This window comes from Juglans microcarpa x Juglans regia, chromosome 4D (assembly GCF_004785595.1).
Source record: "Juglans microcarpa x Juglans regia isolate MS1-56 chromosome 4D, Jm3101_v1.0, whole genome shotgun sequence".
In the NCBI taxonomy this organism is placed as follows: domain Eukaryota; kingdom Viridiplantae; phylum Streptophyta; class Magnoliopsida; order Fagales; family Juglandaceae; genus Juglans; species Juglans microcarpa x Juglans regia.
In genome coordinates, this window is record NC_054600.1 from 26,924,091 (window position 1) to 26,950,972 (window position 26,882).

A 26,882-nucleotide genomic window follows, 5' to 3' on the forward strand; every position below is an offset into this window, starting at 1 on the left:
ATTGGAGGATCAGCAAAATAATCATGAAAAAGATTTTGGTGGGTTTGCAATCGATCGCGCCTTATGAATTTACATGATTTTTTAGAAGAACCACGTGAGATTGATCCTTCTTCTTCCACAAGTTGTCTCGCTATCTCAAATTCTTCATCAGAATCTGAATCGATAAGTGTCATTTTGTGAAAAAGTAAACGATCCATTGAGAGGAAATGAAAAGAAAAGGTTTCACAGGGACACTTGAGTTAAAGTGAATGAAATTGTTGATGAAATGTTATGTTTTATAGTAGAAGAATATAGCCGTTGGAGAATTATATCCGTTAGAAAATATAGTCGTTAGAAAAATATAGCCGTTAAAAAATATAGCCGTTGGAGAAATATAATCGTTAAAAAATAAAACCGTTGGAGAAATTCAAATTACAATTAGAATTAAAATAAATAAAAAGTTCAAAATCAATATTTTAATATAATAGTGTAAGATTTGTTGAGCCTGTTATTTGATGTTGTTGAAAAGTGGCTAGCTAAATTTGTAAAAGTGGATTTTTTAGTCAAATTTTGGCTAAAGTTTGTTGAGTCCACTACTAATGCTCTTAGACCCTGTTTAGTTGTTGGACTGTATTGAAATAAACTCAGTTCAATTTAATTTTAAACTGAATTTAACATTCAAACACTCAATTCTCAAATCACTAAACTCATCTCAACTCAAAACCTCTTTACACGTAGGATCCACAACTTTTTTCAATTCAACACCTCTTTACATTCAAGATCCATAACCTTTTTCAAATTCTCATAAATATATCTAAACTTATTTTAACATCTAAACTCATCTTAAGTAGGCCCTACGAAACTTACTCCAACATCTCAACTCACTACTATTCATAAGGAACTCAACTCAGCTCAACATCCAAACGCAGTCTTAGGCTATATTTGATTATTGAACCAAACTCAATTCATCTCAACTCATTTCAAATCAATTATTCATGGGATCTACTACTTTTCTAGTTTTTCATAAAAAGTAAAAGTTAAACACATCATTTCAACCTAAAAGGTTAAACTCATCTCAACTTAATAAAATTAACTCATTTCAATAGAATCAACAAAATATTATTATTTTAAGACTCATGTTGACGTCCAAACGGACTTAGGATGGGCTATGCGACGGAAATGGAGAATACTACTATCATAAGTCTCATATGGAAAGACACTGAAACAAGAGGAACTAATGACTTTCCCACAGTCACACTCGTATTACCAATTTGCCACCAAATCCAGTTAATAATTCATTCTCTCATACAATACTGGAAACCACAATTTCTCCTTCTGGATTTAAAAAAGTATATTTCATTAACCTTTCTGATTTGGAGTAGTTTTCAAGAACAAGTACTAGTTTCCAGAACCTTTCATCCTCTAATAAATTTCTTTTACTTCTTGTTAACAACTAACAACAATAAAAAAATACGTGTTGGAACTCGTATATAATTAGACGCATGCAGATCGATCAATGATCCGAAGGAATTTACCAAAGCGCGGGTCAAAATCAGCAAACATCAACACATAATCCAAAAATCAAGGCCCAAACAAATAGCACCCAAGTTCTTAATTAGCATTAACAAAAACTGCATGCCAGTCAACTACTGTCTGAAGAGTCAAGATTTGCAGCAGCACTCGCACACTTGGGGTGTACGTCGTACCCATATTCCAAGCATTAATAAGCCCAACCAGACCCTTGCTCATCACAACCACAACTTATAAAAGGTCCACCTCCATTCCCTTCGGAGACCATAGTTAACTCGTGGTCGTGGCCAGAGTGGAAAACTGATCTCGGAAGCCTCTCGGCCTCTTCATCCATCTGTTTCTCTAGCAACTCCACTTTGGCCTCCATGAAAGGTGTTGAGGAAATCAACACAGCAGAATGAATAAAAGGGAAATAAAAGAGTACACTCACGCACTCAGTGACACCAAGAATTTAACGTGATTTGACAATTTCCTACATCTACAGAAAAGAGCTTCACTATTAAATAGTGGAACACAAGAAAATATTACAGATGAGGAGAATCATACTCCACTTAACTCAACTCTTTTTTTTTTTCTTTCAGAGCTCTCCGGGCTCTCTCTCTTTTCTCTTTTTCTTGGGTGTATCTGAAGCTCTCGCATGGAGCTTCAATTTATAGGCGAACATATATTGCATCACCGTATGAATGCATTTAATATGCATTCAATAGATAATTGCTGGGCATTGGGCGTTGAGTGCTGAAGGTTAATAAGCAAGCAATCATTGTTGACTGCTTGATTGGGCAGGGATTTCAACAATTCTCCCCCCCATGCCCATTTACTTAGATGTTCTCCATCCCAGCTATGTCTCTGCATAGCTCAAGCTTCTCACTTGTAACCACCTTCGTCAGCATGTCTGCTGGATTCTCTTTTGTATGGATTTTCACAAGCTTCAACAGCTGTTGTTCCATCGCTTCACGTATCCAACGATAGCGGATATCAATATACTTAGTGCGGGAATGGTACATTGAGTTCTTGCTCAAGTCTAGAGCACTTTGACTATCACAATGTACCTTCTAGTCATCTTGACTAACCTCTAGTTCTTGGAGAAAATGCTTCATCCACAACATCTCTTTTCCAACTTCCGCTGCGGCAATGTATTTTGCCTCAGTTGTAGATAAAGCAACACACTTCTATAATTTGGATTGCCAAGAGACAGCTCCTCTTGCAAAAGTGAAGAGAAATCCCGAAATAGATTTCCTGCTATCCAGATCTCCTGCCATATCTGAATCTGTATAGCCTTCCAAAACTGGTTTAGCTCCCCCAAAACACAAGCACATCTTTGATATACCTTTTAGGTACCTGAGAATCCACTTGACTACTTCCCAATGATCATTTCCTAGATTTGAAAGGAATTTGCTCACCATGCTTACAGCATGAGCAATATCTGGTCTGGTACAAACCATTGCATACATCAGGCTTCCTACTGCTGAAGATAGGGGACTACTTCCATTTCTTCAATCTCTTTCTTTGAAGAAGGACACGAGCTCTTGCTCAACTTGAAGTGGTTAGCAAGTGGAGTATTGACTGGCTTAGCATCTCCCATGTTGAAACGTCTGATGACCCGTTTAACATATTTTTGTTGTGATAGCCACACCCTTTTGGCTTTTCTATCACGAACAATCTTCATCCCTAAAATTTGCTTTGCTATGCTGGGCCTAAGTATTTCATGTCAAAGGACTTGGATAGTTCCTTCTTTAGTTTGTTAATCTTGGACCTATCTTCACCAACGATTAACATATCATCAACGTAAAGGAGTATGATAAACTTGTCATCCTGGAACCTTCGAACATAGACACATTGATTTGTAACAAGTCTCTTGTAACCATGACTCATCATGAAGGAGTCAAACTTCTTGTACCATTGCCTCGGCGTTTGCTTGAGGCCATAAAGACTCTTTTTTAACTTGCAGACTAAGTGATCTTTTCCTGGAATTTCAAACCCTTCTGGTTGCTCCATATAGATTTCCTCCTTCAAATTTCCATGGAGAAATGTTGTTTTCACATCTATCTGTTCGAGTTCCAAATTCAAGCTGGCTACCAATCCGAGTATGACTCGGATTGACATCATTTTCACCACCGGAGAAAATATCTCGTCAAAGTCGATTCCATTCTTCTGCTAGAATCATTTAACAACCAATCTGGCCTTATGCTTTAATAGCTTTCCTTGGCCATCTTTCTTCAGGTTGAACACCCATTTGTTCTTTAGGACTTTCTTTCCTTCAGGAAGTTTCACCAACTCATAGGTTTGATTTTTCTACAAAGAAATCATCTCTTTTTGCATTGCCTGCACCCATAGGCCAGCATGAGTTTGAACTTCCTGGAAGCTCTCTGACTCCCTCTTATCAGTAAGCAGAATATAGTCTGATTCCAGATATCTCCTCGACTGAATCAGTAGGCGGCCTCTTGCTGATCTTCTTGGTTGAGCTTCATCAACCAAATGAGGTTCATCACTATCTAACCCTTGTGGTGGTACACCAGCTACTGGAGAAGGTTCTTGCTACCCTTGCTCGACACCCTGAGCTTCTTCTTCTACTTTTGGATCTCGATCCTGCATATCCTCATTATCTGTGGTAAAATTTAATGGTGCAGGATGTGGAGTATAGGAACTAAGCTCTTCTAACATCGAGGAAGCTTCAGTTCCAATATGCTGGTTTTCATGGAACACAATGTCCCTACTTCTGACAATTCTCTTTGTCACTAGATCTCATAACTTGTATCTGAATTCTTCATCTCCATATCCAACAAAGATACATGGAGTTGACTTGACATCGAGCTTCTGTCTCAGGTCCTTGGATACGTGTGCAAAGGCTTTGCACCCAAACACTCTCAAATGAGAGTAAGAGACATCTTTTCTAGACCAAACTTTTTCAAGAATTTCATATTCTAGTGGTGCAGAAGGTGATCTGTTAATCAAGTAACAGGCAGCACGAACAGCTTTATCTGTTACCTCCCAATGACTCTTCTTCCATGAGACCACATACATCAAAGTGTACCAGACTCAACAACTCTGATCTTCTCTTCGTAGAGGAATTAAATGAGACTCAGCGTTGTTTGCCGAACAAATAGTACTCACAAGGGTTTAACGCTGTTCCTTTGACAACTTTGATGAGTGCCTTCTTCACAAGCGTATCCAACCCTTTCTCACCCATGTGTCCGAGTCTCTTGTGCCACAGATTCGATGATCCTCATCTTCCACTACATTGAGGCTATTAGAACCAATATTCACATCGGTCTTGTACAACGTACCGCAAATATGTCCTTGGGTGACAATCATGGCACCTTGTGACAGCTTCCAAGTGTCATTGCTGAATAGCTGTCATAGCCCTATCGATCAAGGGCTGTTCCCGAAATCAGGTTGAGCCGAAGGTCAGGAATGTGTCGAACATCTTTCAACATCATTGTGCATATTTTTCCACACTTGATCTGTAACCTCATCTGGCTTCTTCCCTTCATCTTCCAAGGGGTCAGAAAAATCTTTACAATTCAAGAGATCTTCCATCCGAGGTCTTTAAAGACTGTAGTTTGAGGCAGTCGGTTTTATCATGGCCTCTGATGCTGAATCCTCCATGGATTTAGACTAATTCTAAATATAAAATGTAAGTACAGAATCTTTGAGGTGGAATATTACAAAACGGACAGAACCTTTGTGTCCGGAATGCCTAATTTTATTGGAAACGAGTCTTGTTTAGTCAAAATCGGACTCAGATAGCACAAGGAATGAGTAAAAGAACCACAACAGGAACTCTGTCATGCATGCAGCGCGTGGCTGGACAAACAACGCATAGGCATGTGTTCTTCACGAGCAAAAACCTCACTAGTGCATGTGGAACACGTAGGCGCGTGTACCTCATGCGCCTTCTAGAGTCAGGGGCGCGTGTGACGCGTGTACTTCAGGCGCAAGGACTTCTCTGGACAGTGTGCAGCGCGTGGGATCACGCGCTCGGTCCTTTCCTAGGCGCGTGTGACGCGTGTCAAGAGTGGACTTCACTCTCCGACCTTCAGGCGGCGCGTTGGGGCGCGTGCTGCGTCTGTTGGGCCTCTGATTTTTACCGATTTTCTTGTCTCGATGAGACGAACACATTGGTATGCTCAAATTTGAAAACTAAGCTACACACTAAAAATAATTTTTCTATAAAAAAAACTCCTCCCAACAATCTCTCTGATACCACTTGTTGGGGAAATCAACACAGCGGAAGGAATAAAAGCAGAAATAAAATAGTACACTCACGCACTCAGTGACACCAAGAATTTAACGTGGTTCGACAACTGCCTACATCCACATAAAAGAGCTTCACTACATAAAAGAGTACACTCACTCAACTCAACTTTCGTCTTTTCTTTCAGAGCTCTCCGGACTCTCTCTCTTTTCTCTTCTTCTTGGGTGTATCTGAAGCTCTCGCATGGAGCTTCAATTTATAGGCGAAAGTATATCGCCTCACCGTATGAATTCATTTAATATGTATTCAATAAGTAACTGATGGGCGTTGGGCATTGAATGCTGAAGGTTGAGAAGCAAACAATGTTGACTGCTTGCTTGAATAGGGATTTCAACAAAAGGGTATGCATTTTCTTCGTACTGGTTTATCAAGTTCCTCCCATGTTTGGTAACAGTTTTACCGTCGGGGCCTAAGATTACCAAATAGGGGATACCCCGTACGTCAAAGTACTTAGTAATGTCCTTCCCAGCTGGGTCCCCAAAAGGCAAAGCTAGCAATGACATGGGGTCGAAGTAGGAGTCAAATGACTCCTGGTCACGATCATTTGATATGAACACTATGTCGAAGTCCTCATCGTCTCCCTTCTCTCCCAGCATCTGCTTGATCTTTTGGTAGATGGAGATTAACTTGGGCGTGAATTTTACACGTGAAAGGCACCACTGAGCAGAGAAATACAGTCCAATTGTTTTTCCTATTAATGAAGCAACAGGCACCTGCACAAGAGAAAAATATCCGCACATATATTAATCTACTCATCATAATATTCTCAATCACAATCACGACGCTCGTTGATCTCGGATATTTTAAATGACTTGATATGTTAATTATTTAAGAGAAATGGTATTTACAATGTGAAGTGTGTAAAAGTCGCGTAATTTCTTTAAAAAAGTTAAATAAATACAGAAATCAAATGGAAAAAAAAACTAGTAGACCCCACTATTTTTTAAAACAATTATGCGGTATTTGTGCTCTTCACGACTGTATACATTTATACTCATTATTTAATGAAAACCAATTTAAAATATAACATAGTAATAGCAACATACGTAATTGAAAATGAAAATGTAAAATAAAAAATAAAAATAAAAACATTTTTCTAACAGAGCAATGAATAATTTAAATCATTTCCACGGTGCAACTTCTGGCTGTAGTAACAAGAGATCGATGTGACCATATACCTATATTTATAAACGCATACATGATCTATTTTCCATGCATGCAGTCGACTTTAAGGTCTCTCTTTAACCTTAAAGATTTCCGACATCCAATGAGATCGGGGCTTTTCGAGTACTGAGCAACGTACGGGGATGCTATTACGGATCGAGAGAAACATGAGCACATGTTGTGTCGACAGAAGGTGGTAGAAAAAGAGGAATAAGACACGGTACGGGTAGCACCAGCTCACTTATTGATCACGATCCTTAATTTGTTCATGAGCAAATGAATGAATGATGAAGTTGACAGTACCCTTTTTTGTAATTGCATGCGCGATGGCATCAGTTCGTTTATGTTATGAGATTCATGTTGAACTCAATGTAAACCTCATGATGAGATCCATATCCGTTTAAATAACGTGTAACTGTAGCGAATATTATGGTTATTAAGAAAATCACAAGATCAGTACTTATACTTCCTACGTTATGGTCAATAACTAAAACTAGTTAATTAAATTAAGCGACATCATGATGTGACTACTTTCCATAGATCATCCTTCAAATATTGAATACTTGTGTCTTGATAATAAATATACTAGAAAATACGTTCAATTTTTGTACTATAAAAATTATCTCATTGCTTTAAAAAAATTCTATTCCCCAGATTTTATTTCTAAACAAATTAAGATCCAAAGTCCCCTACAAGAGTGATTTTCATCAAATCTGTTTTCTTTTATCATAAAAAATAAAGAATCCATATATGTATAAAATAAAAATAATTATAATCTACACTAAAGTAAGGAAAATCCAAATACAAACGTGATGACTTAATGAAAAATTACTGAAATCACAGAAATTTTTAAGAAAAAGTAACACCATGATAAATAAATAAATAAATCACATTTAGAATAAAAAAATATAATGAGTACAAGATAATGAATTTATAGAAATCTACCAAGTTGTAGTAAGATTCGAGAGATAAATTATTCTGAGAAAGAATTGGTAGGGATTTCGAAATCCTCTTCAAAGGAAATTTTGGAGGTTTTTACGAGGGTAAAACCATTCACTTGAAAAGAAAACTGATAGCTAAATGTTAAGAAAGCTACGTTACAGATCTGAAAGACTGATGATTACATCTTAATAGATGTTTATGAGAGGAAAACAAGAGAAAAAGCAAACTGTGTAACATGAAAGGATGCGGCTGAACTTGAAATGGAAACAGAGGAAGAAGAATGTGAATGGCTACTTTGCGTAAGAAGGGAAATAAAGACAAAAGTCCCAAGTTACACTTGAATGACTTTATATATATTTTTTATTACAAATACAAACGGCTGGGCTAACAAAAGCGTTGGGTACTAAAAGTTTGTGAGATTATTTTGTGTAATTCATTTATGGATGTAGTAGTACTCGTAATGAAATCAAAGAATTGAGCATCTTGCTAGGTAGAGTATTGGTAGGCAAAACCGTGATGTTTCATTCTTTCTCCTATCTTCTCCATTTCCCTATTCTTACCATCAGCATTCTCCAGAAGATATAACAATCAAACATACAAATTTATTTATTTATACCATTTGTCTAAATTTACTTACAATTTTCCATCGGGCAAATGTAAGAAACCAGAAAGAAAGAAAAAAAAAGAAAAAGAAAAAAAAAGTGTTGGTTGACACATGGGAAGGAGGGAGTAGGGGAGAGGCTAATAAGGTAACATGATATCACATATGTATTTCATTTCTAGATGATCATTACTAGCAGTAGACTCAATGGCAGCAGTAATGCCTCAAATTTAGAGACATTTGGAAGGGGCGCGCTGCGTGCATATTGATACAGCTAGCAGGGCAGACAATATTGATCTGAGAGCAGAGATTGAGCTTTGGTGGTGGGGGACTTTTATTCCATGTACATACATCAGATCTTTCACCTCAACTTATCTACGTTTCCCAACATTATCTTGTGTTCCGTTTCTCATCATGGCTGCAAACTCTTCATAGTTGATTCTCCCGTCCTACACATTGAGAATATCCCATATTAATCAGAAAAAGACCACTTCAAGAAATAAATTCAGAAAAAAAAAAAAAAGCTGATAATTACTTTATCAGTATCGACATCTTCGATCACTTCATCTATGGTAGCATCATCCTCCCCCATTCCATATTCAGTCATGGCTTGTCTTAATTCCTCTCTTGTTATAAACCTGATTAAAAACAACATATAAAACAATACAAAGAAACATCTGATGTAACATTGATGTTTTAAGCATATCAAAGAAACATCATCATATATACTAACCCGCTGCCATCTTTGTCAAAGTACTGAAACGCCTTATAGAGGTTTTCATCCTTCTCGAGTTTATGCCGATGCATAGTTATGAATTCGATGTAATCAATAGTCCCGCTTCTGTCAACATCAGCCTGACAAAAGAATATTGACGCAATTAATGGTTTATATAGTTCCATTACGTAAACTCATGTAAACTGATCAACGGATACTGGGATCGGATAGCTTCACAGTGACTTACAGCGTCCACCAGCTGCTTGATTTCTGCTTCAGTAAGCTTAGATCCAAGCCGGGACAATCCAGTTTTGAGTTCTTCAAATGTCATTGTACCACTTTTATCAGTGTCCATGTTGTTGAACATCTGTTTCAACCCCTTTATTTCTTCTTCTGAAAGGGTCTCTGCTATGACCTTTCAAGCATTCCAAAAATTTAGGTTACAAGGAAAACATCCAATAAGAAAATGGGAAAAAAAATTAAAACTGTACAGACAAAAAAACTAAAAGAAAACGCGTGTTCTTTTGAAGTACTTCTTCATGGTATCACAGCTTAGGACCTCCGTCCCATTTTACGATCCTCCATGGCTAAACTCCCTCCTCCCAACCCCAATCTCACTGCCTCTGCTGCCCACACCATCACAATCAAACTCTCTACCACAAATTTTATTCTCTGGAAATCTCAGGTTATACCATTTCTCAAAGGCAACCAATTATTTGCCTTTGCCGATGGTTCTTGCCGTAAACCCTCTCCCACCATTAATGATATTCCTAATCCTGAGTATGATAATTGGATTCTTCATGATCAATTACTTATTTCTGCTCTCTCTGCTACTCTTACCGATGGCATTCTTGCCCAGGTCACGGATTGTTCCTCCTCGCATGAGGTTTGGACAACTCTTCAAGGCCTCTACTCTGCTCATTCTGATGCCCATCTTATGCAAACACATCTCCAATTAGCAACTCTTAAAAAGGGAATTGACTCCATTACTGAGTATTTTAATAAAGTCAAAGCTCTCTCCTCTTCCCTCTCTGCTGCTGGATGTCCTATTTCTTCTAGAGAATTCAATGTCTATCTCTTGGTTGGTCTTGGCTCGGACTACGAATCCCTGGTCACGTCCATTTCCACCAGACCTGATTCATTATCCTCTTCTCAAATATTTAGTTATCTTCTTAACCATGAGTCACACCTCACTCATCAAACTCAGTCTCTGCTCTCTGGTACTTCGCTTTTCGCCAACTCCACCTCTGTTCGTCCACCTTTCTCTCCTTCCTCACCAAACCGAGGCCGTGGTCGTGGTTTTCGGCGTGGACGAGGAGGAGGTCGAGCTCCCTCATCTCCAAACTATTTTTCTAATGTCTCCTCCAATCGTCCTGTCTGTCAGGTTTGTTACAAAATCGGTCATACTGCCATGGTCTGTCACCATCGCTTTGATCATGCCCATCAGTTACCACCTCCACAATCCTTCTCGGCGAATACCACTACCTACACTCAAACTCCCACTTATCCAAACAGTTGGTTCCCTGATACAGCGACTACAAATCATTTTACAGCCGATTTCTCTAACTTGAATCTTGACTCCCGTCAGTATCAAGGCACTGATCAAGTCTACATCGAGGATGGTTCTTCTCTCCCAATTCAGCACTCTGGCTCTGGACTTCTTCCCACCCCAAATGGCAAATTTCTTCTTCGTCATTTATTACATGTTCCCTCTATTTCACGAAATTTATTATCTGTTCGTCAATTTTGTCATAATAATAATGTCTTCTTTGAGTTTAATTCTTCTGGTTTTCTTGTGAAGGATTTGTGCACACAGACGGTTCTTCTTCAAGGAACCATTAAGGATGGCTTATATGTGCTTCTTGCTGATGCTCAGGCCATGTCCAAACATGCTCTTATTGGTGAACGTACTTCCCCTCAAATTTGGCATTCTCGTCTAGGTCATCCGTCTTCACGTGTTACTGCCTTTACCATACAGCAATTTCATCTTCCTGTTACTACTACAAGAAATAATCTGACACCATGTGCTGCTTGTTTCCAAGCCAAGGCTCATGCTCTTCCCCACCCTCCCTCACCATCTCAATCCTCCCAACCTTTTCAACTTTTATTTTTAGATGTTTGGGGACCAGCGCCTGTGCTCTCCTCCAATGGTTTTCGTTATTATTTGTCTATTGTCGATGAATTTAGTAAATACATCTGGTTTTTTCCTCTAAATGCTAAATCTGATGTAACTACTATTTTCTTGGCATTTGTTCAATATATAACTAATACATTTTCTTCTAAAATCATTGCAATACAAACGGATTGGGGAGGTGAATTCCGCTCACTTCCAAAAATTTTACAACATTTTGGTATTTCCCATCGAATAACATGTCCATATTCTCATCCTCAAAATGGTAGTGTGGAAAGGCGTCACCGTCATATTGTTGAAACTGGACTGTCCTTACTTGCTCAATCCTCTGTACCTACTAAATTTTGGATTGATGCTTTTCAAACTGCCGTTTTCCTTATTAATCGCATGCCCACCCCAATTCTACAAAATCAATCCCCTTTTCAAATTCTGTTTAACCAAACCCCTGACTATTCCTTTCTACGTGTTTTTGGCTCAGCTTGTTGGCCTAATTTACATCCCTTCAATAAACACAAAGTGGACATGCGCTCTCAACTTTGTGTCTTTCTTGGTTATACATCTGATCATAAAGGGTATAATTGTCTTCATATTCCAACTGGTAGAATGTACATCTCACGGGATGTGTGTTTTGACGAAAACAATTTTCCCTTTTCCCACAACACTGGTCCCCCAGCGTCTATGCCTCCGATCCATCCCTTAGACCAAACAGCTTCTGGATTTCTACCTGTTGGGCCCGAAACCACTTCCCACTTACCAGATCTTCCTTCCGCATCATCCGGCCCAACTCAAGCCCATCAATTCGACCGTCCCATACCCAACCTTCCAGGTGAGTCTCTGCTCTCACGTGATCCTCCCATACGCACATCCACGTCGTCTCCTTCCTCATCAGACCCTAATTCCTTCTCTACCACGATAGCGCCGACACCCATCCCCACAAATCCTAATTCCTTCCCTTCACAGATCGCACCGCTTCCTTCCTTTACTGACTCCAGGTCCCAATTAATACCATCTTCGGCCTCCTCCGTGCCTCCTTCTTCAAATCTGCAGTCTAATACCCACTCTATGCTCACCCGATCCAAAACAAACACCACTCGACCAAAACAGCGATTTGATGGCACTATATCTTGGCCAGTTACTCATCCATCATCTCATCTCACCGAAGCTAAGCCTATTCCTGAGGAGCCTTCCACTTACACTGAGGCCTCGAAATTCCCTGCCTGGCGTTCTGCCATGGCTTGTGAATTTGAAGCTCTCATTCACAATAAAACGTGGATTTTGGTTCCCCCTCATCCCTCTCAGAATACTCTTGGTTCAAAATGGGTCCTTAAGACCAAGAGGCATGCTGATGGTACTCTAGAGCGTCGAAAAGCTCAACTGGTTGCTAAAGGGTTCCATCAGCAACCTGGTCTTGACTATTCCGAGACTTTCAGTCCATTGGTAAAACCTGTCACCGTCCGTTTATTACTCTCTATTGCTGTCTCTCGGCACTGGCCTTTGCATCAGCTCGATGTTCAGAACGCCTTCCTTCACGGAGACTTAAAGGATGACGTCTTCATGCAGCAACCTGTCGGGTTTGTCAATTCTGACTTTCCTCAGTATGTATGTAAACTCAAAAAATTCATTTACGGGCTTAAACAAGCCCCACGGGCTTGGTTTTCTAAACTAAGTTCAAAATTAATTGCTTTGGGTTTTCATGCATCTGTTTCTGATTCCTCCTTGTTCATCTTTAATTCTGGTTCTACAACTGTCTATGTACTTATTTACGTAGATGATATCATAGTTACGGCTTCTGATTCTGCACTTATCACTGAATTCATCACAGCTCTTCGCACTACCTTCCCTGTCAAAGACTTAGGCACCTTACATTACTTTCTAGGAATACAAGTGACTCGTAACCCCACTGGTTTGTTTCTCTCTCAGTCCCGATATATCTCTGACTTATTGTCCCGCAATAATATGGATAACTGTAAACCAGTGTCTACCCCCATGGCAACCTCGACTAAACTTAGTGCTCTTGATGGATCCACTTTTGAGGATCCACAGCTTTACCGTAGTGTCGTTGGAAGTCTTCAGTACCTTGCCTTTACTCGTCCTGATATTTCTTTCGCTGTTAACAAAGTTTGCCAGTTTATGCATTGTCCACGAACATCTCATTGGCAAGCAGTTAAAAGAATACTTCGGTATCTTCGTTCAACTGCTACCTTCGCTCTTTTTTTTTTCTTCTGTTTCCTCTCCTAAGCTAATAGCTTTCTCTGATGCTGATTGGGCTGGTTGCCCTGATGACCGGAAGTCTACCGGTGGTTTCTGTATCTTTTTTGGTTCACATTTAATTGCATGGGGTTCCAAAAAGCAACCCACGATTGCTCGCTCTTCAACTGAAGCTGAATACAAATCTGTCGCCAATACGGCTTGTGAATTACTATGGTTACAATCTCTTCTTCGAGAATTAGGAATTTGTCTTGCTGATCCTCCTACTCTACTATGTGATAATATGGGTGCTACTTATCTTTCTGTAAATCCTGTTTTGCATTCTAGAACCAAGCATGTGAATCTTGATTTTCATTTTGTGAGGGACCGTGTGGCTGCCAAGACACTGCATGTGACTTTTATCTCCAGTAATGACCAGCTGGCTGACATACTTACTAAACCTCTGTCCACTACTCGCTTCTCTGCATTACGATCAAACTTAACCATATTGCCTATGTCGTTTGCATCGAGGGGGGATAAAGGAGCAAATAGTGACTCAGCATTACTGGAAAATTCTGCACTGCATTCCTAACTAACTCACACCTTGAACGTGCTGGAATGGAGGAAGATTCTCGAATACTTTTGTAACCGAATACTAGTCTTTTCTTATCATTTTCTTTATGTAAATATAGGACATATAATGCCTATAAATACTGCACTGTTGTGGTTGTATGAAGTGTAGAAAATATATACCAATAGAAGATGAGTTTGGATCAGACTTTGCTTTTCGTTGAGACATTTCTTCGAATGGTTGTAATGCTCTGTTTTCTTTACTTCTTCACTAGCTATATGGAAAGCACATTTCCAATGACCATGTGCCCAAATCAGAGAATGGAAATATTTTAAGAAAACTGGACTAGAACAGTGTTGACTACACTGCATGATTGCTTATTGCATAAATAAAAAACAAAAGGCCAACAAAATGTTTTGGGATTTTGAGATGAATTCAAGTACATCATCACTTTTCAATGATGATATTCATTCTAAAGAAAACATTTCTGACTCAAAATCTGGTTGTGATATCTCGTATTTACATGTATTTTGACTAAGTAATTATTAAATTTCTTAAGATTATGAGCTTTCTTGTTTTAAATTTTAGATGATTTACGCGGTATTATTTTATGACTTTTAACTGTAAAATTTAATTTAATGTGTTTTATTGTTATTAATTATTGTTTATTATTTAAAATGATCTTTATTTTAAATTAGTTTATTGTTGGATTTTATTATTTTATTTTACTTAATCACTATATTTAAATTAGTTTTATTTAAATTGCCATTTTGAAATAATTTTCGTTGGATCAGTTTGACATCGAAAAGGCTGAATCTCATTTCTTTTCTTTTTTTTTTCCTCTTTTTTCTTTTTCTATCTTTTCCTCCCCTGCCTCCCAGCCTGGGCGAGCCCCCCCTCCCCTCTCCCCATCTATTTTTTTCGTCTGCCCACAACGCCGTCGTGAGCCGTCCATGGCCGCCACTGCCCCTCCCATTTTCTTCCCCTCCGGCCGGCAACCACCCCCATCTGTTTTCAGCCCCTCCTACGCCGCCAATCTCCCCCACGAACGGCTTCAAGTCATGCGGTCTTTGTGTTCCAACGCCGCCATTGGCCACCATCTTTTCACCACAGCACCGGCGGCCTCCCAGCTACCTAACTCACCCATCCTCAGCTTCGATCCACCACCTTTGAAGCCCCTCTAACTCATTTTTCGATTTGGGTATTTGGCCTCCAACCGCCGCCCACGCCGCCATCCCAAGTCTTAGTTTGTCCTCATTCAAAATTGAGTTTTTGAGAACCACGACTATAGTCCAAAATACACTGTTACGTTGTTGTGCTGCCACTTCTACCACCTCCTTGATGTTCTAAAAATTATATTATAGCGCTATAAGTATTTTCCTAAAAAACTTTTGACATTTAAATGTATTTTTACACAAACTCATATTTACTGTGAATTGGTTGGTTGTGCCGGACTGAGTCCAATGAGTAAGGGAGTCAGTTGGATTTGAGGATGAAACTATTTGTGTGATTGGATTATGCTGGGATTTGTTGGTTGTTAAATATTTGTGTCGTGTCTTGTACAATGTATAATTGCACGCATGTTCATCTTTGTAAATGAAAACTGAGTTTTCACATAATTGCATACATGTTTATGTATATATTTGAAAACTAGGTTTTCATGTGAGAAATAATTTTTGGGTACATGTGTATCACGACCCCAAGCCGAGATAGGGTATTATCTCAATGGAGCTCATTTAGTCACTCAGGAGCAGAATATACTGAGTAATGTCTCCTGAGTTTTCGCTAGGCGATAACGGGATCAGACGGGATGGTAACACTCTCGTGCCGATTCCGTGGCCCCTTTTGCTAGCGGGAGTTATAGGTATGTTGCTGGTGATTTTGGGAAGGAGGTACCCCACTCAGGAGGATGTATAGAATGATTTCGCTAGGCGATAATCAACATTGTTCGAGTTGATTATCAGGTGGCAAGAGTTAACTCCCTAGACCTTCGAGGTTGGGGCGTTACAATTCAATGATGATATTCATTCTAAAGAAAACATTTATATCTCAAAATCTGGTTGAAATGTAGCTATTTCATTTCCTAGCGAAACTTCAATGGATAAGAGTACTATATGGTTCTGATCATTGGGGACATCATTTCAACGTGTAACGACTCAACCATTGTAAATCTCCAAGTTCTGTACAACTTGAAAAAAGAAAGAGGTAAAATTATACCTTTAGTGCGAGTTTTTTCAGCTTGTTCATTGCTCGAAATTGCTTCATCCTACTTAAAACGACATTATCAATAGGTTTGTCAGATGCTTCACCGTCTTCCTTCAACCATGGATGTTCTGGTTTATACCCAATATACAAATCACAATAGTCGTCAGCTAGCTAGTTATTTGTATTCAAAATTGCGTTGCTACAGATCATTCATTTGGGAAATTAAAAATAGAAATAGTTGTCCGGTGATCATGACTCTTAAATCTTTTTTCCCCATGGCTGCATGGTAAGATGAAACGTTCTAAAAAATGTTTATTTGACGTGTGAGTTATCCAAGAGAGGGAGGGACTGAACAAGTGGAAATGATTGAAGAGCAGCAGCATATATGCATGAATATTGGACTGTTAAAAAACAACTATATACTCACCAAGAGCATCGGCAGCAGTAATCCGTTTCTTAGGGTCCCCCATTAACATTTTCCCGACCAGATCCTTAGCACCAGTAGATATATTAGGCCATGGAGCGCTCTGCAAGTCAAGATTGCCTTCTAAAATTGCCTCGAATATGCCTTTCTCCGTCTCTAGAAACAAAAGTTACTCATTCACTCATCAAATATAGAAATAACATTAAAGAAAATACATACATATATGAAAAATGATAGTATGACTCTTAAATATGTCCATCTGTGTATTTTATTTTTCATTTTTTTTAAAAAATTAATACTTAAGAATGTGACTATTAGTAAAATTGTATTTTTATTTTTTCTTAATACTTAAAGATATTTAAAAAAGAAAAAATCCATTTAACGGGCAAGTTCGCCATGATTAATTAGTCGTGTAAATCATATTTCTGATCTGGTGCAATAACAGCTGAAATGTAAGAAATGAAGTACTTTACCAACCAGCCCAAAAAGGAGGCACCCCACTCAGGAGGATGTATAAAATGACTCCAGCAATCCAGACATCCATCTCCTTCCCATAGCGTCGCCGCAACACCTCTGGGGCAACGTAGTATGCACTTCCAACAATGTCTTTGTACACTTTCCCTGGATAAATTTTGGTAAAATTCATTTGTTTAGTATTAGTTAATGAAGAAATGGGTTGCATTGAACCAAACAATAATGCCTTGCATTTATGGAAAACCATGACAGGTTTGCTTGCTAGGAAATCCATTGCTATAGTCGCAAACATGTTGTTTGTTGTGCACGCATTTGGAACGCCAAAAAGAACAAGGAAAAGGTAAAGGAAAGGAACAAGCGTGCAGACAAGGATAACAATTTTGGGCAGTTTCAATCTATTTTAGTAGAAATGGTAGTTATCATTCCCACGTACACCACACATCAATGTATGATTTGTTATTTTTATCATTCAATTTAAATATATGTATTTACAAATTAATATGTATGTTTAAATAAAAGGACAAAAATTACAAATCACATGTTGGTGTATAGTGCATGCGAGGATGATAAGTAAAATTTTTCTTTTTTTATATCAGAAATGTAAAATATAACTATGGTAGCTAACTTTAAGCCAATGCCTGTTTTTATGAAATTACTACCTAATATAGCAACCGTCATCTTCTACATCACAACTGAAACTAAGCACAAGGTATTTCATAATTCAAATTACTTTTATGCTACCAAATCAAGAAAGGTTACACTAGTCTGTCTAGTGAAATACCCATTGTCCATAGACGTCGAGGGTTCGACTAATGAGAAGGATGGCCTGTGAAATATGTCGGATCAGTATTGTAATTGTAAATACTGCATAGGAAGCAGCAACATTTCATATATCTGCAGGCATTCCTCCCACATTGTAATTGTCTACAGAACTCAAGTGGAATTTGATGTCGTTTCACTAGAGTATGTCTACCAGGTGTCTAGTTGGCCGATTATCTTTGACACGATGTGATTGAGCCTTGGGACGTGTGTTTGTTTTTCTTTGTTTACTCGGTTGACTTGTCGCTTTCATCCTTGACTTCGTCAAGTTGACCCAGTATGGCATCCCCATAAATCTTTAGGGCTTGGATTTCTAAAACTCTTCTTTCCTTTAAGTTTATCTGTTAATTTCTTGGACAAAAGCATTTGTGTTTTGAGTTTTGTTACAGGCAACCGGGGGTGTGAATCCCAGGAAATCGGCTATATCATGTCAGTCAAGATATATTAAAAAAATAAATAAATAAAATCGAAAAAAATAGAGAAAAATTCCTTTCGTGACACAGCACCATTATTTGTATTTCCAGAGCCATCTCGCTCTTGCCTCCAATCCAATGGCTCCCTCTCTCACCCTCTGGCTACTCTTTCTTCTCTCACCCATCTCCACCTCCTCCACATCTTCTTCCTCTTTTCCCACTATTAAAACTACTCACATACTCAAAGTCCAACCCGATGCCAAGCCTTCCATTCCCTACCCATGAGCTCTGGTACCGTCTTCACTCTCTGCATTAAGGAAAACGAGGACGGAACCACCAACATGAACCACTAGCCGTCTCAACCACACATACTCCAACATATTCCATGGCGTCGCCACTAAGGACTTCCCTTCCTCCTCCTGCAACCGCAAGCTCATCGACAAAATACTTCTGCTCTAGCTATGTCTTCCCGACCTCTACCCCTTGTTACTCGGGCGGAGTTGCCGCCGACATGGCACCCAAAGCTCGCCTGGTTTAACAAGGTCTGCTGGAACTCGGGCTGTTACGACCCTCGCAGCATTCGACACCGCAGTGGCTGACGGAGTCGACGTCATCTCCCTAAGCGTAGGCGTCGTCTTGGTACCATATTACCTCAACACCATTGCCATTGCCACTTTCAGAGCCTGCGATTCTGGGGGTCTTCGTCTCCGCCTTAGCTGGTAATGGCGGTCTGGGTGCGCTCTCTGTCACGAATATTGCTCCCTGGGTGACTACGGTAGGTGTCGGCACCATTAACAAGGATTTTCCCGCCAATGTCAAGCTGGGGAATGGAAAAATCATACCTGGTGTAAGTGTTTTTGGCAGGCCGGCTTTAACTCCTAGAGGGAGAGGTAGAGACGAAGGGGAGTTGCCGTGCTGAATGGGTTGAAGAGGAATGGAGGCTGGAGTGAAAACGAAACTTGTTGAAGACGAATGTAGGGATACGAAAACGGAGTGAAGAAAAAACACCGAGGAAAGAAACAGAAAAACGGGGCCAAAACGCCCCGTTTCATTTTCCACGGGAGTGAGGGTTCCCCCCGCTGTTCCCAAGCCGATTGCATATAATATTTTTAAGGAAAGAAAGATATGTTCAAGCTAATGGGCATTCAAAGACTTGATCCCTTTATCTATATTCTACATTTTTGTCTAGAATCAAAACCTATAATAAGGGTCACAAAATCTGAAGAAAACAAGGTAATGCAAACAAAATTCTCGTACTGCATAATTCAAGCCAAAGAATGACAGGAACTGAGAAATGCAGCAACTGAAGGTACCCCTATTGGCATATTGCTACTAACCTTCTTCAATGAAGACGGAGAGTCCAAAACCGGTGGCTTTTATGGGAGAATTCTCATCCTTGCACACCATCGAGAAATTCTCGGGCTTCAAGTCCCTATGAATCACGCCCATGAAGTGACACGCATGAACCACATTCACAATCTGCCGAGCAATCTGCGCCGCCACGCGCTCGGAGTAGCTACCCCTGGCGATGATCCGGTCGAAGAGCTCGCCCCCCGAGCACAACTCCATCACCAAATGCAGATTCTGCCTGTCCTCATAAGCGCCCTTGAACTCCACGATATTGGGCTGCCCTGTCAGGTGCTGTAGTATCAGAATCTCCCTCCTAACGTCTTCAATATCCTTATGATTTGCGAGCTTCCACCTCGCTATGGACTTGCACGCGTATTTTTGACCCGTGCATGGCCCTCTCTGTACAGAGATAGGTAATCCAAAACTGACCCCTCCCCAGTTCTCTGTCGAGAACGTAAATAGAATTTATATCAACGTACGGTTTGCGAAGAATGTGTCCAATCTCTTCAGAAGTCGAAGTGGCTTTAGAGGAAGTGGAGGCCGGTTTGGATAGAGTTGGGTTATACAGTTCTTGGGTTATCCTGGGAGCCTGGTTTGAAGGACGAGGAGGTGATTCAGAGGTGGAGGAGGATGCGATTGGGATGTCACGGGATTTGGTGAAGCAGAGTCCCATTTGGTGAGAGAGAGAGAGATAGAGTTGCAGGTGGTTGTCGTTTTGAAGGAATTTTGGTTGATGGCTTAATATTGGTTGGAACAGCGTATATAAAGATTCTAGAGGAGTTTCTTTGCTTGCTGATAGACTTTATTTCTTTCTGTTTGTTTGTGCTTTGCTTTTGCCCCTTGGATGGTCCGGGCATCATTCTTCACTTTTTTATTTTTTAAGATACGCTTTTGGTTCGACCTCGTTGTTTATCTGAAGCTAATAACCTTTGTTCATAAAAGTTGACGCGTTCTACGCGATAGGGGTTTTGATATTGGACAGCGGATCAAGCACACGACGTCGGAAAGAAGAACAAAACGCATTAAACTCTCAATAGAATTCAAAAAATATTACTATTCACCGCTCAACTTATTTCAATGTCCAGACGTCCTTAGGATGGGCTAGGCGAGAGAAATGTTGAATACCACTCTCATAAGTCTCTTACGGAGAGACTTAAATAAGAGGAACTAATGACTTTCCCACAGTCAGATACTGGTATTACCAATTTGCCACCAAATCCAGTCAGTAATTCATTTTCTCATACAGTACTGGAAATCACGAACTCTCCTTCTGGATTTAAAAAAGTATATTTCATTAACCTTTTTTATTTGGAGTAGTTTTGAAGAACAGGTACTAGTTTCCAGCACATTTCATCCCCTAATAAATTTATTTTACATCTTGTTAACAGCTAACAACAATAAAAGATACGTGTTGGAACTCATATATAATTAGACGCATGCAGATCGATCAATGATCCGATGGAATTTTCCAAATCCCGCGTCAAAATCAGCAAACATCAACACATAATCCAAATTCCAAGCCCCAAACAAGTAGCACCCAAGTTCTTAATCATCATCAACACAAACTGCATGCCAGTCAACTATTGTCTGAAGAGTCACGATCTGCAGCAGCACTCACACACTTGGGATGCACCTCGTACCCACATTCCAGGCATTGATAAGCCCAGCCAGACCCTTGTTCATCACAACCACAACATATAAAAGGTCCTCCTCCATTCCCTTCGGAGACCAGAGTCAGCTCGTGGCGGTGGCCGGAGTGGAAAACTGATCTCGGAAGGCTCTTGGCCTCTTCATCCATCTGTTTCTCTAGCAACTCCACTTTGGCCTCCGTGAAAGGGTATGCATTTTCTTGGTACAGGTTTATCAAGTTCCTCCCATGTTTGGTAACAGTTTTACCATCAGGGCCTAAGATTACCAAACAGGGGATACCCCGTACGTCAAAGTGCTTAGCAAGATCCTTCCCAACTGGGTCCCCAAAAGGCAAAGCTAGCCATGGCATGGTTTCGAAGTAGGAGTCAAATGACTCCTGGTCACGATCATTTGATATGAGCACTACGTCGAAGTCCTCATCATCTCCCTTCTCTCCCAGCATCTGCTTGATCTTTCGGTAGATGGAGATTAACTTGGGCGCGAATTTTACACATGGAAGGCACCACTGAGCAGAGAAATACAGTCCAATTGTTTTTCCTATTAATGAAGCAACAGGCACCTGCACAAGAGAAAAATATCCGCACATATATTAATCTACTCATCGTAATATTCTCAATCACAATCACGAAGCTTGTTGATCTCGGATATTTTAAATGACTCGATACGCTAATTATTTAAGAGAAATGATATTTATAATTACCGCGCAATTTCTTTTAAAAAAAAGTGACTTAATATGAAGAAAAAAAATTTTAATTTTTTAATAATAGACATCGCTCTTTTTTAAAATGGTTGCGCGACACTTATGCACTTCATAACTATATGCATTACTTATTAAATTAAAACCAATTTAAAATATAACATAGTAATAGTAACAGACGCAATTGAAACTGAAAAAAAAAATCTAAAATTTAAAAAAAAAAATAAAAAAAAAAAACATTTTTCTAACAGAGCAATGAATAATTTAAATCATTTCCACGGTGCAACTTCTGGCTGTAGTAACAAGAGATCGATGTGACCATATACCTATATTTATAAACGCATACATGATCTATTTTTCATGCATGCAGTCGACTTTAAGGTCTCTCTTTAACCTGGAAGATTTCCGACATCCAATGAGATCGGGGCGAGGCATCTTTTCGAGTACTGAGCAACGTACGGGGATGCTATTACGGATCGAGAGAAACATGAGCACATGTTGTGTCGACAGAAGGTGGTAGAAAAAGAGGAATAAGACACGGTATGACATGGGTAGCACCAGCTCACTTATTGGTCACGATCCTTAATTTGTTCATGAGCAAATGAATGAATGATGAAGTTGACAGTCCCCTTGTTTGTAATTGCATGCGCGATGGCATCAGTTCGTTTATGTTATGAGATTCATGTTGAACTCAATGTAAACCTCATGATGAGATCCATATATGTTTAAGTAACAGGTAACTGTAGCAAATATTATGGTTACTAAGAAAATCACAAGATCAGTACTTATACTTCCTACGTTATGGTCAATAACTAAAACTAGTTAAATTAAGCGACATCATGATGTGACTATAGATCATCCATCAAATATTGACAATTAAAAGAATATTGCTAAATTTTAGCACCATTTCTATCAATTTTTACTAAATTTCACTTAATCTGCCTCATTTGAGCAAAATCTATTTTCAATTAGGGGGTAATATATGAATTAATCTTTCCATCAGTCACTATTCACTACCTCATACCTTACACTTATGAAAAAAACTATTAGGTTGGGTTTGAGGATGAATAGTAGCTGATTTATAGCAAAACATGTAATATAATATATATATATATATATATATATATATATATATATATATATGTGTGTGTGTGTATATATTTTGTGAGTGTGACTGACCTGTTTAGGGCTGGGATGGCCCAAAAGATAGTCTCTATCATGATTCGTTAATAAATTGGTTAGGGTCTGGTTCTCATGCTTCTCCCTCTCTTCCCGGTGCAATGTCTCCAACCTCTCTTTAGTAAATGGGAAGGCTTCAATACCGTAGCGATAAATGAGCTCCACACCATCATGCAAGGTTGCATCGTCTTTATTATCATTAGGTTGCAAAATAACAAGGCAAGGAATACCCTCGACATCAAATTTCCGGTTCAATGCTTTCTTTGTCTCCAAGTCAGAGAACGGAATTGCCAGCCACGGCATGCATGCGTGATAATTGTTAAAAGCATCCAAGTCTTCATCCGATGAAATATAGACAATTTCAAAATTAGACCCACTAGTCTTGAGTTGCTCGTAGATGCCAACTAGGACTTTGGTGAAGTTCCAGCATGGTGGATACCAGTTGGCCGAGAAATACAGTCCTACGACCTTGCTTTCAAGATCAGACACATTCACCTGCGAAATTAGATCATGATGACCATATAATAATATTCAGCAATAAACTACTTAATTTTTACTTATAAATCGATGTGAGAAAATGCAAATTTCATATAATCAAATATTTGATTGCGAAGAATTTAATTATTAAATTTTTACTGCAGATAAATGACGCAGATCAGAGGAGCATACTGATACGGTGGACATGCAGCACAAAGCCATTACCCCAAGAAGGTTCGGCCTGCTGGAAAGAAATGGAAAACGGATATCGTACCGAATTGACTGTGTATAGGTTACAAGGGGCCACGTGTTGTACCAAATACCAATAGCGTTAATGTGAGGCTAAAGGGTATTATTACGTAAGACACGTGTGCTTTCTGCCTGGCTGTCCACGACTACCACAGCGTACGTGGGGAGCCCTCCTTGATTAGGACCTCCAATTTAGCCTACGTCCCGGCCCTCCTGACGATAGGCATCATCTTCAGTGTAACTCCACTGAAAGTGAAGTGTGAAAGTCTTGGAACCGAGTCAATCATTAAAAATAAAAAATATAACTAATTAACGTATCAGTAAATGCATTTCAATGGGTCAATGAATAAATCAATACATAGAATTTCTCCTAATTAAATTCTTTCGGTTTTTCCTTTCCTGGCCGAGTCTGAGAGCGAGAGCCGGAATCCGAAGCAACTTATCCCCACGCCACCGACCCCAATGGACTTAAAACAGACGAAAAAATAAACAACGATGACAGCAAACTAAGAGATAATCATGGCTTCCATACTTAATGCACTGTTCCGTCAATGAAACTGCTCAAACGGGTTGCTTTTCAATAACTTTTTTCCTGGCGAATAACATTCAGACAGCAGACAGAAAATATCCATTGTTCTGGTGGGAACAAAATGGATCCAGTCCAAACAGGTAAATCTATATACTCCCATGCTCACATATCATTTGGAAATGGCCATCGAATTGTTTTTCTTGCAGCTTGATTGCTTAATTAATTTGTTTCAACTTCCAATGAATTCAAGTACTTAATAACGATAATTAAGCTTTTGCTCGCCGCGGAATCATAACGGATGCTAGACCAGAGCGAGCAATCTTTTCGTGAGATTATCTGAATACACGAGATGGTGTACAAAGAATAACATAATTTAAATCTAAGGACATGGACCAAACAAATCGAAAACGGTGCATATTATATACCACTTTAATTAGTTCTTTCTATTTTCTTAAACCCTAATAAAACGATTTTATTTTTTATTTTTTGAGAAAATTATCTATATATTAGCTTAACAAGATGAGGGTTCTATGCACGAGTGATATAAAAGACCCTGCTACATAATTCAGCTACCAGCTAAATCTCAGGAGTACACTAATTAATGGTATGCATGACGTTACTCCGACTACATGATCTCCACTGACAGACCTGCCTAGAGATCTCTTATATAGTCAGGCCGGGGTACTTATGCTACAAAACTCAAGTACTAGTAAACTATCAATAATATTTGAAGAAGTGAACTAATAAATATGTAAACATTATTTGAATATTTCTGAAACAGCGGCTTATCGTTCTTGAAATTAAGTTCCTCACGAAAAGAAAAAATTACCCAATAATTTGTTTAAAAAAAAAAAAAAAAAACTCAGTGTGGAGTTAGTACTCTTGTTTCTGCTACAAATTACTTGTAACAAAATGGGTGGTCCGATAAAGCAAATGCTCACTGTTTGCCTAACTTGTTAATTAATCATTCATTTCACGAGAGAGAGAGAGAGAGAGAGCACCTGAGCTCCGTTTGATGAGAGAAGATAATCACGATCTTTGGACGCCAATAGAGATGAGATTCTGGAGCTCGAGACCTGCCCAGAGTCGCCGTTTAGCATGGCTCGAAAGTCATCGTTCATCTCTTTCGCCTCCTGCTTCATCACACGTACACCCACACACAGACACACTCGCTCTCTCTCTCACTCTCTCTCTCTCTTTCAAAATGAACATACACATTACACACCAGCCTCTCCGTCATTCTTCCAACGCTTATATTCCAAAGAACCATATTCTTTCCACATCATTACATCTTGTTCACTTCCCCCATAATACCCCAACGCTCCAACACGTAGCACTCACCTTTCTCCGGAGACAAGTACAGCCTACCTGCTAGCATACACAGCTACTGGTGCTGATGCACTAATCTCCACCACATATTTTACTGCACAGATCAAACAAGAAACCGCCACGTAAATGGCAGGCGATGTAGTGAGCAGTAATTAACTTGACGTGGGAATTAAGCTTTCACACACCAAAACTGCTGTTCATTGGATAACGTGGCAATATCCGTGCTGTCATAAAAGACTTTGAATTCATGTTGTGAAAAAGGGGTTAAAAAAAAAAGGGGACACCAATATAGTTTCGGACATAGGAATAATTTGTTTAATCTAATATAAGTTTTTGTAAAAAATAAATAAATCTCATTTTATTAATTGAATCTTTTTTTTTTTTTATGAATGATTTGTATGAATTTTGTATATTTAAAAATTAAAGCATTACTCTTTTCAAAAAATAAAAGTCTTCGCGTACGACAGTACAAGGTGCGTAATCTCAATTACGAAAACACAGATCCAACGACATCAATAAAACGATATCTTATAAGTGTCAGCATTCTCCGGAGAAAAGTTCAGTCACGGGCAGTGAATGGCGCTCAATTCATTGGGTGACTGAAGCTGAGAAATTATTAACTAAGATCCAATTTGTAACTTGTAATGGATTGAGATTAATTCAATTTAGTTTAATTTTAAGTTAAGTTTAATATCCAAATATTTAATTTTTAAATTATTAAATTTATCTTAATTCAAAATTTTTTTATACGTGAGATCCATAATATTTTTCAACACCTCTTTACACACAGGACCCACAACTTTTTTTTAATTTCTCATTATAAATAAATTTAAACTCATCTTAATATCTAAATATATCTAAACTCATTTTAAATGGGTCTTACAAAACTCACTCTACCATCTTAACTCACTATTATTCATAAAGAACTTAACTCATAATCTCGACTTAGTTCAACATCCAAACGGGGCCTAAATTAAGTTTACAGTTTGTCTTTAAGGGCCCATTTGGATAA

At 39.0% G+C, this 26,882-nt stretch overlaps 2 protein-coding genes across 2 annotated transcripts; both read right to left on the minus strand.

The window, feature by feature from the left end:
* Positions 1-8,842: 8,842 nt before the first annotated feature.
* LOC121261383 (calcium-dependent protein kinase 29-like) lies at positions 8,843-20,543 on the minus strand. The gene is given in 9 exon segments (XM_041163727.1): positions 8,843-8,920; positions 9,007-9,109; positions 9,205-9,326; positions 9,434-9,601; positions 16,293-16,408; positions 16,708-16,860; positions 17,182-17,325; positions 19,748-20,147; positions 20,149-20,543. Coding segments are annotated over 9 exon segments (1,569 nt in total). The 5' UTR covers positions 20,434-20,543.
* A 492-nt stretch (positions 20,544-21,035) lies between these two features.
* Positions 21,036-25,787, minus strand: LOC121261386 (probable nucleoredoxin 2). Its single transcript, XM_041163729.1, has 3 exons — positions 25,543-25,787; positions 23,287-23,781; positions 21,036-21,969 (listed from the first exon to the last, which is right to left on the minus strand). The coding sequence occupies exons 1-3, from the start codon at positions 25,681-25,683 to the stop codon at positions 21,337-21,339; spliced, it is 1,269 nt and encodes a 422-aa protein (XP_041019663.1). The 5' UTR covers positions 25,684-25,787; the 3' UTR covers positions 21,036-21,336.
* Positions 25,788-26,882: the final 1,095 nt, after the last annotated feature.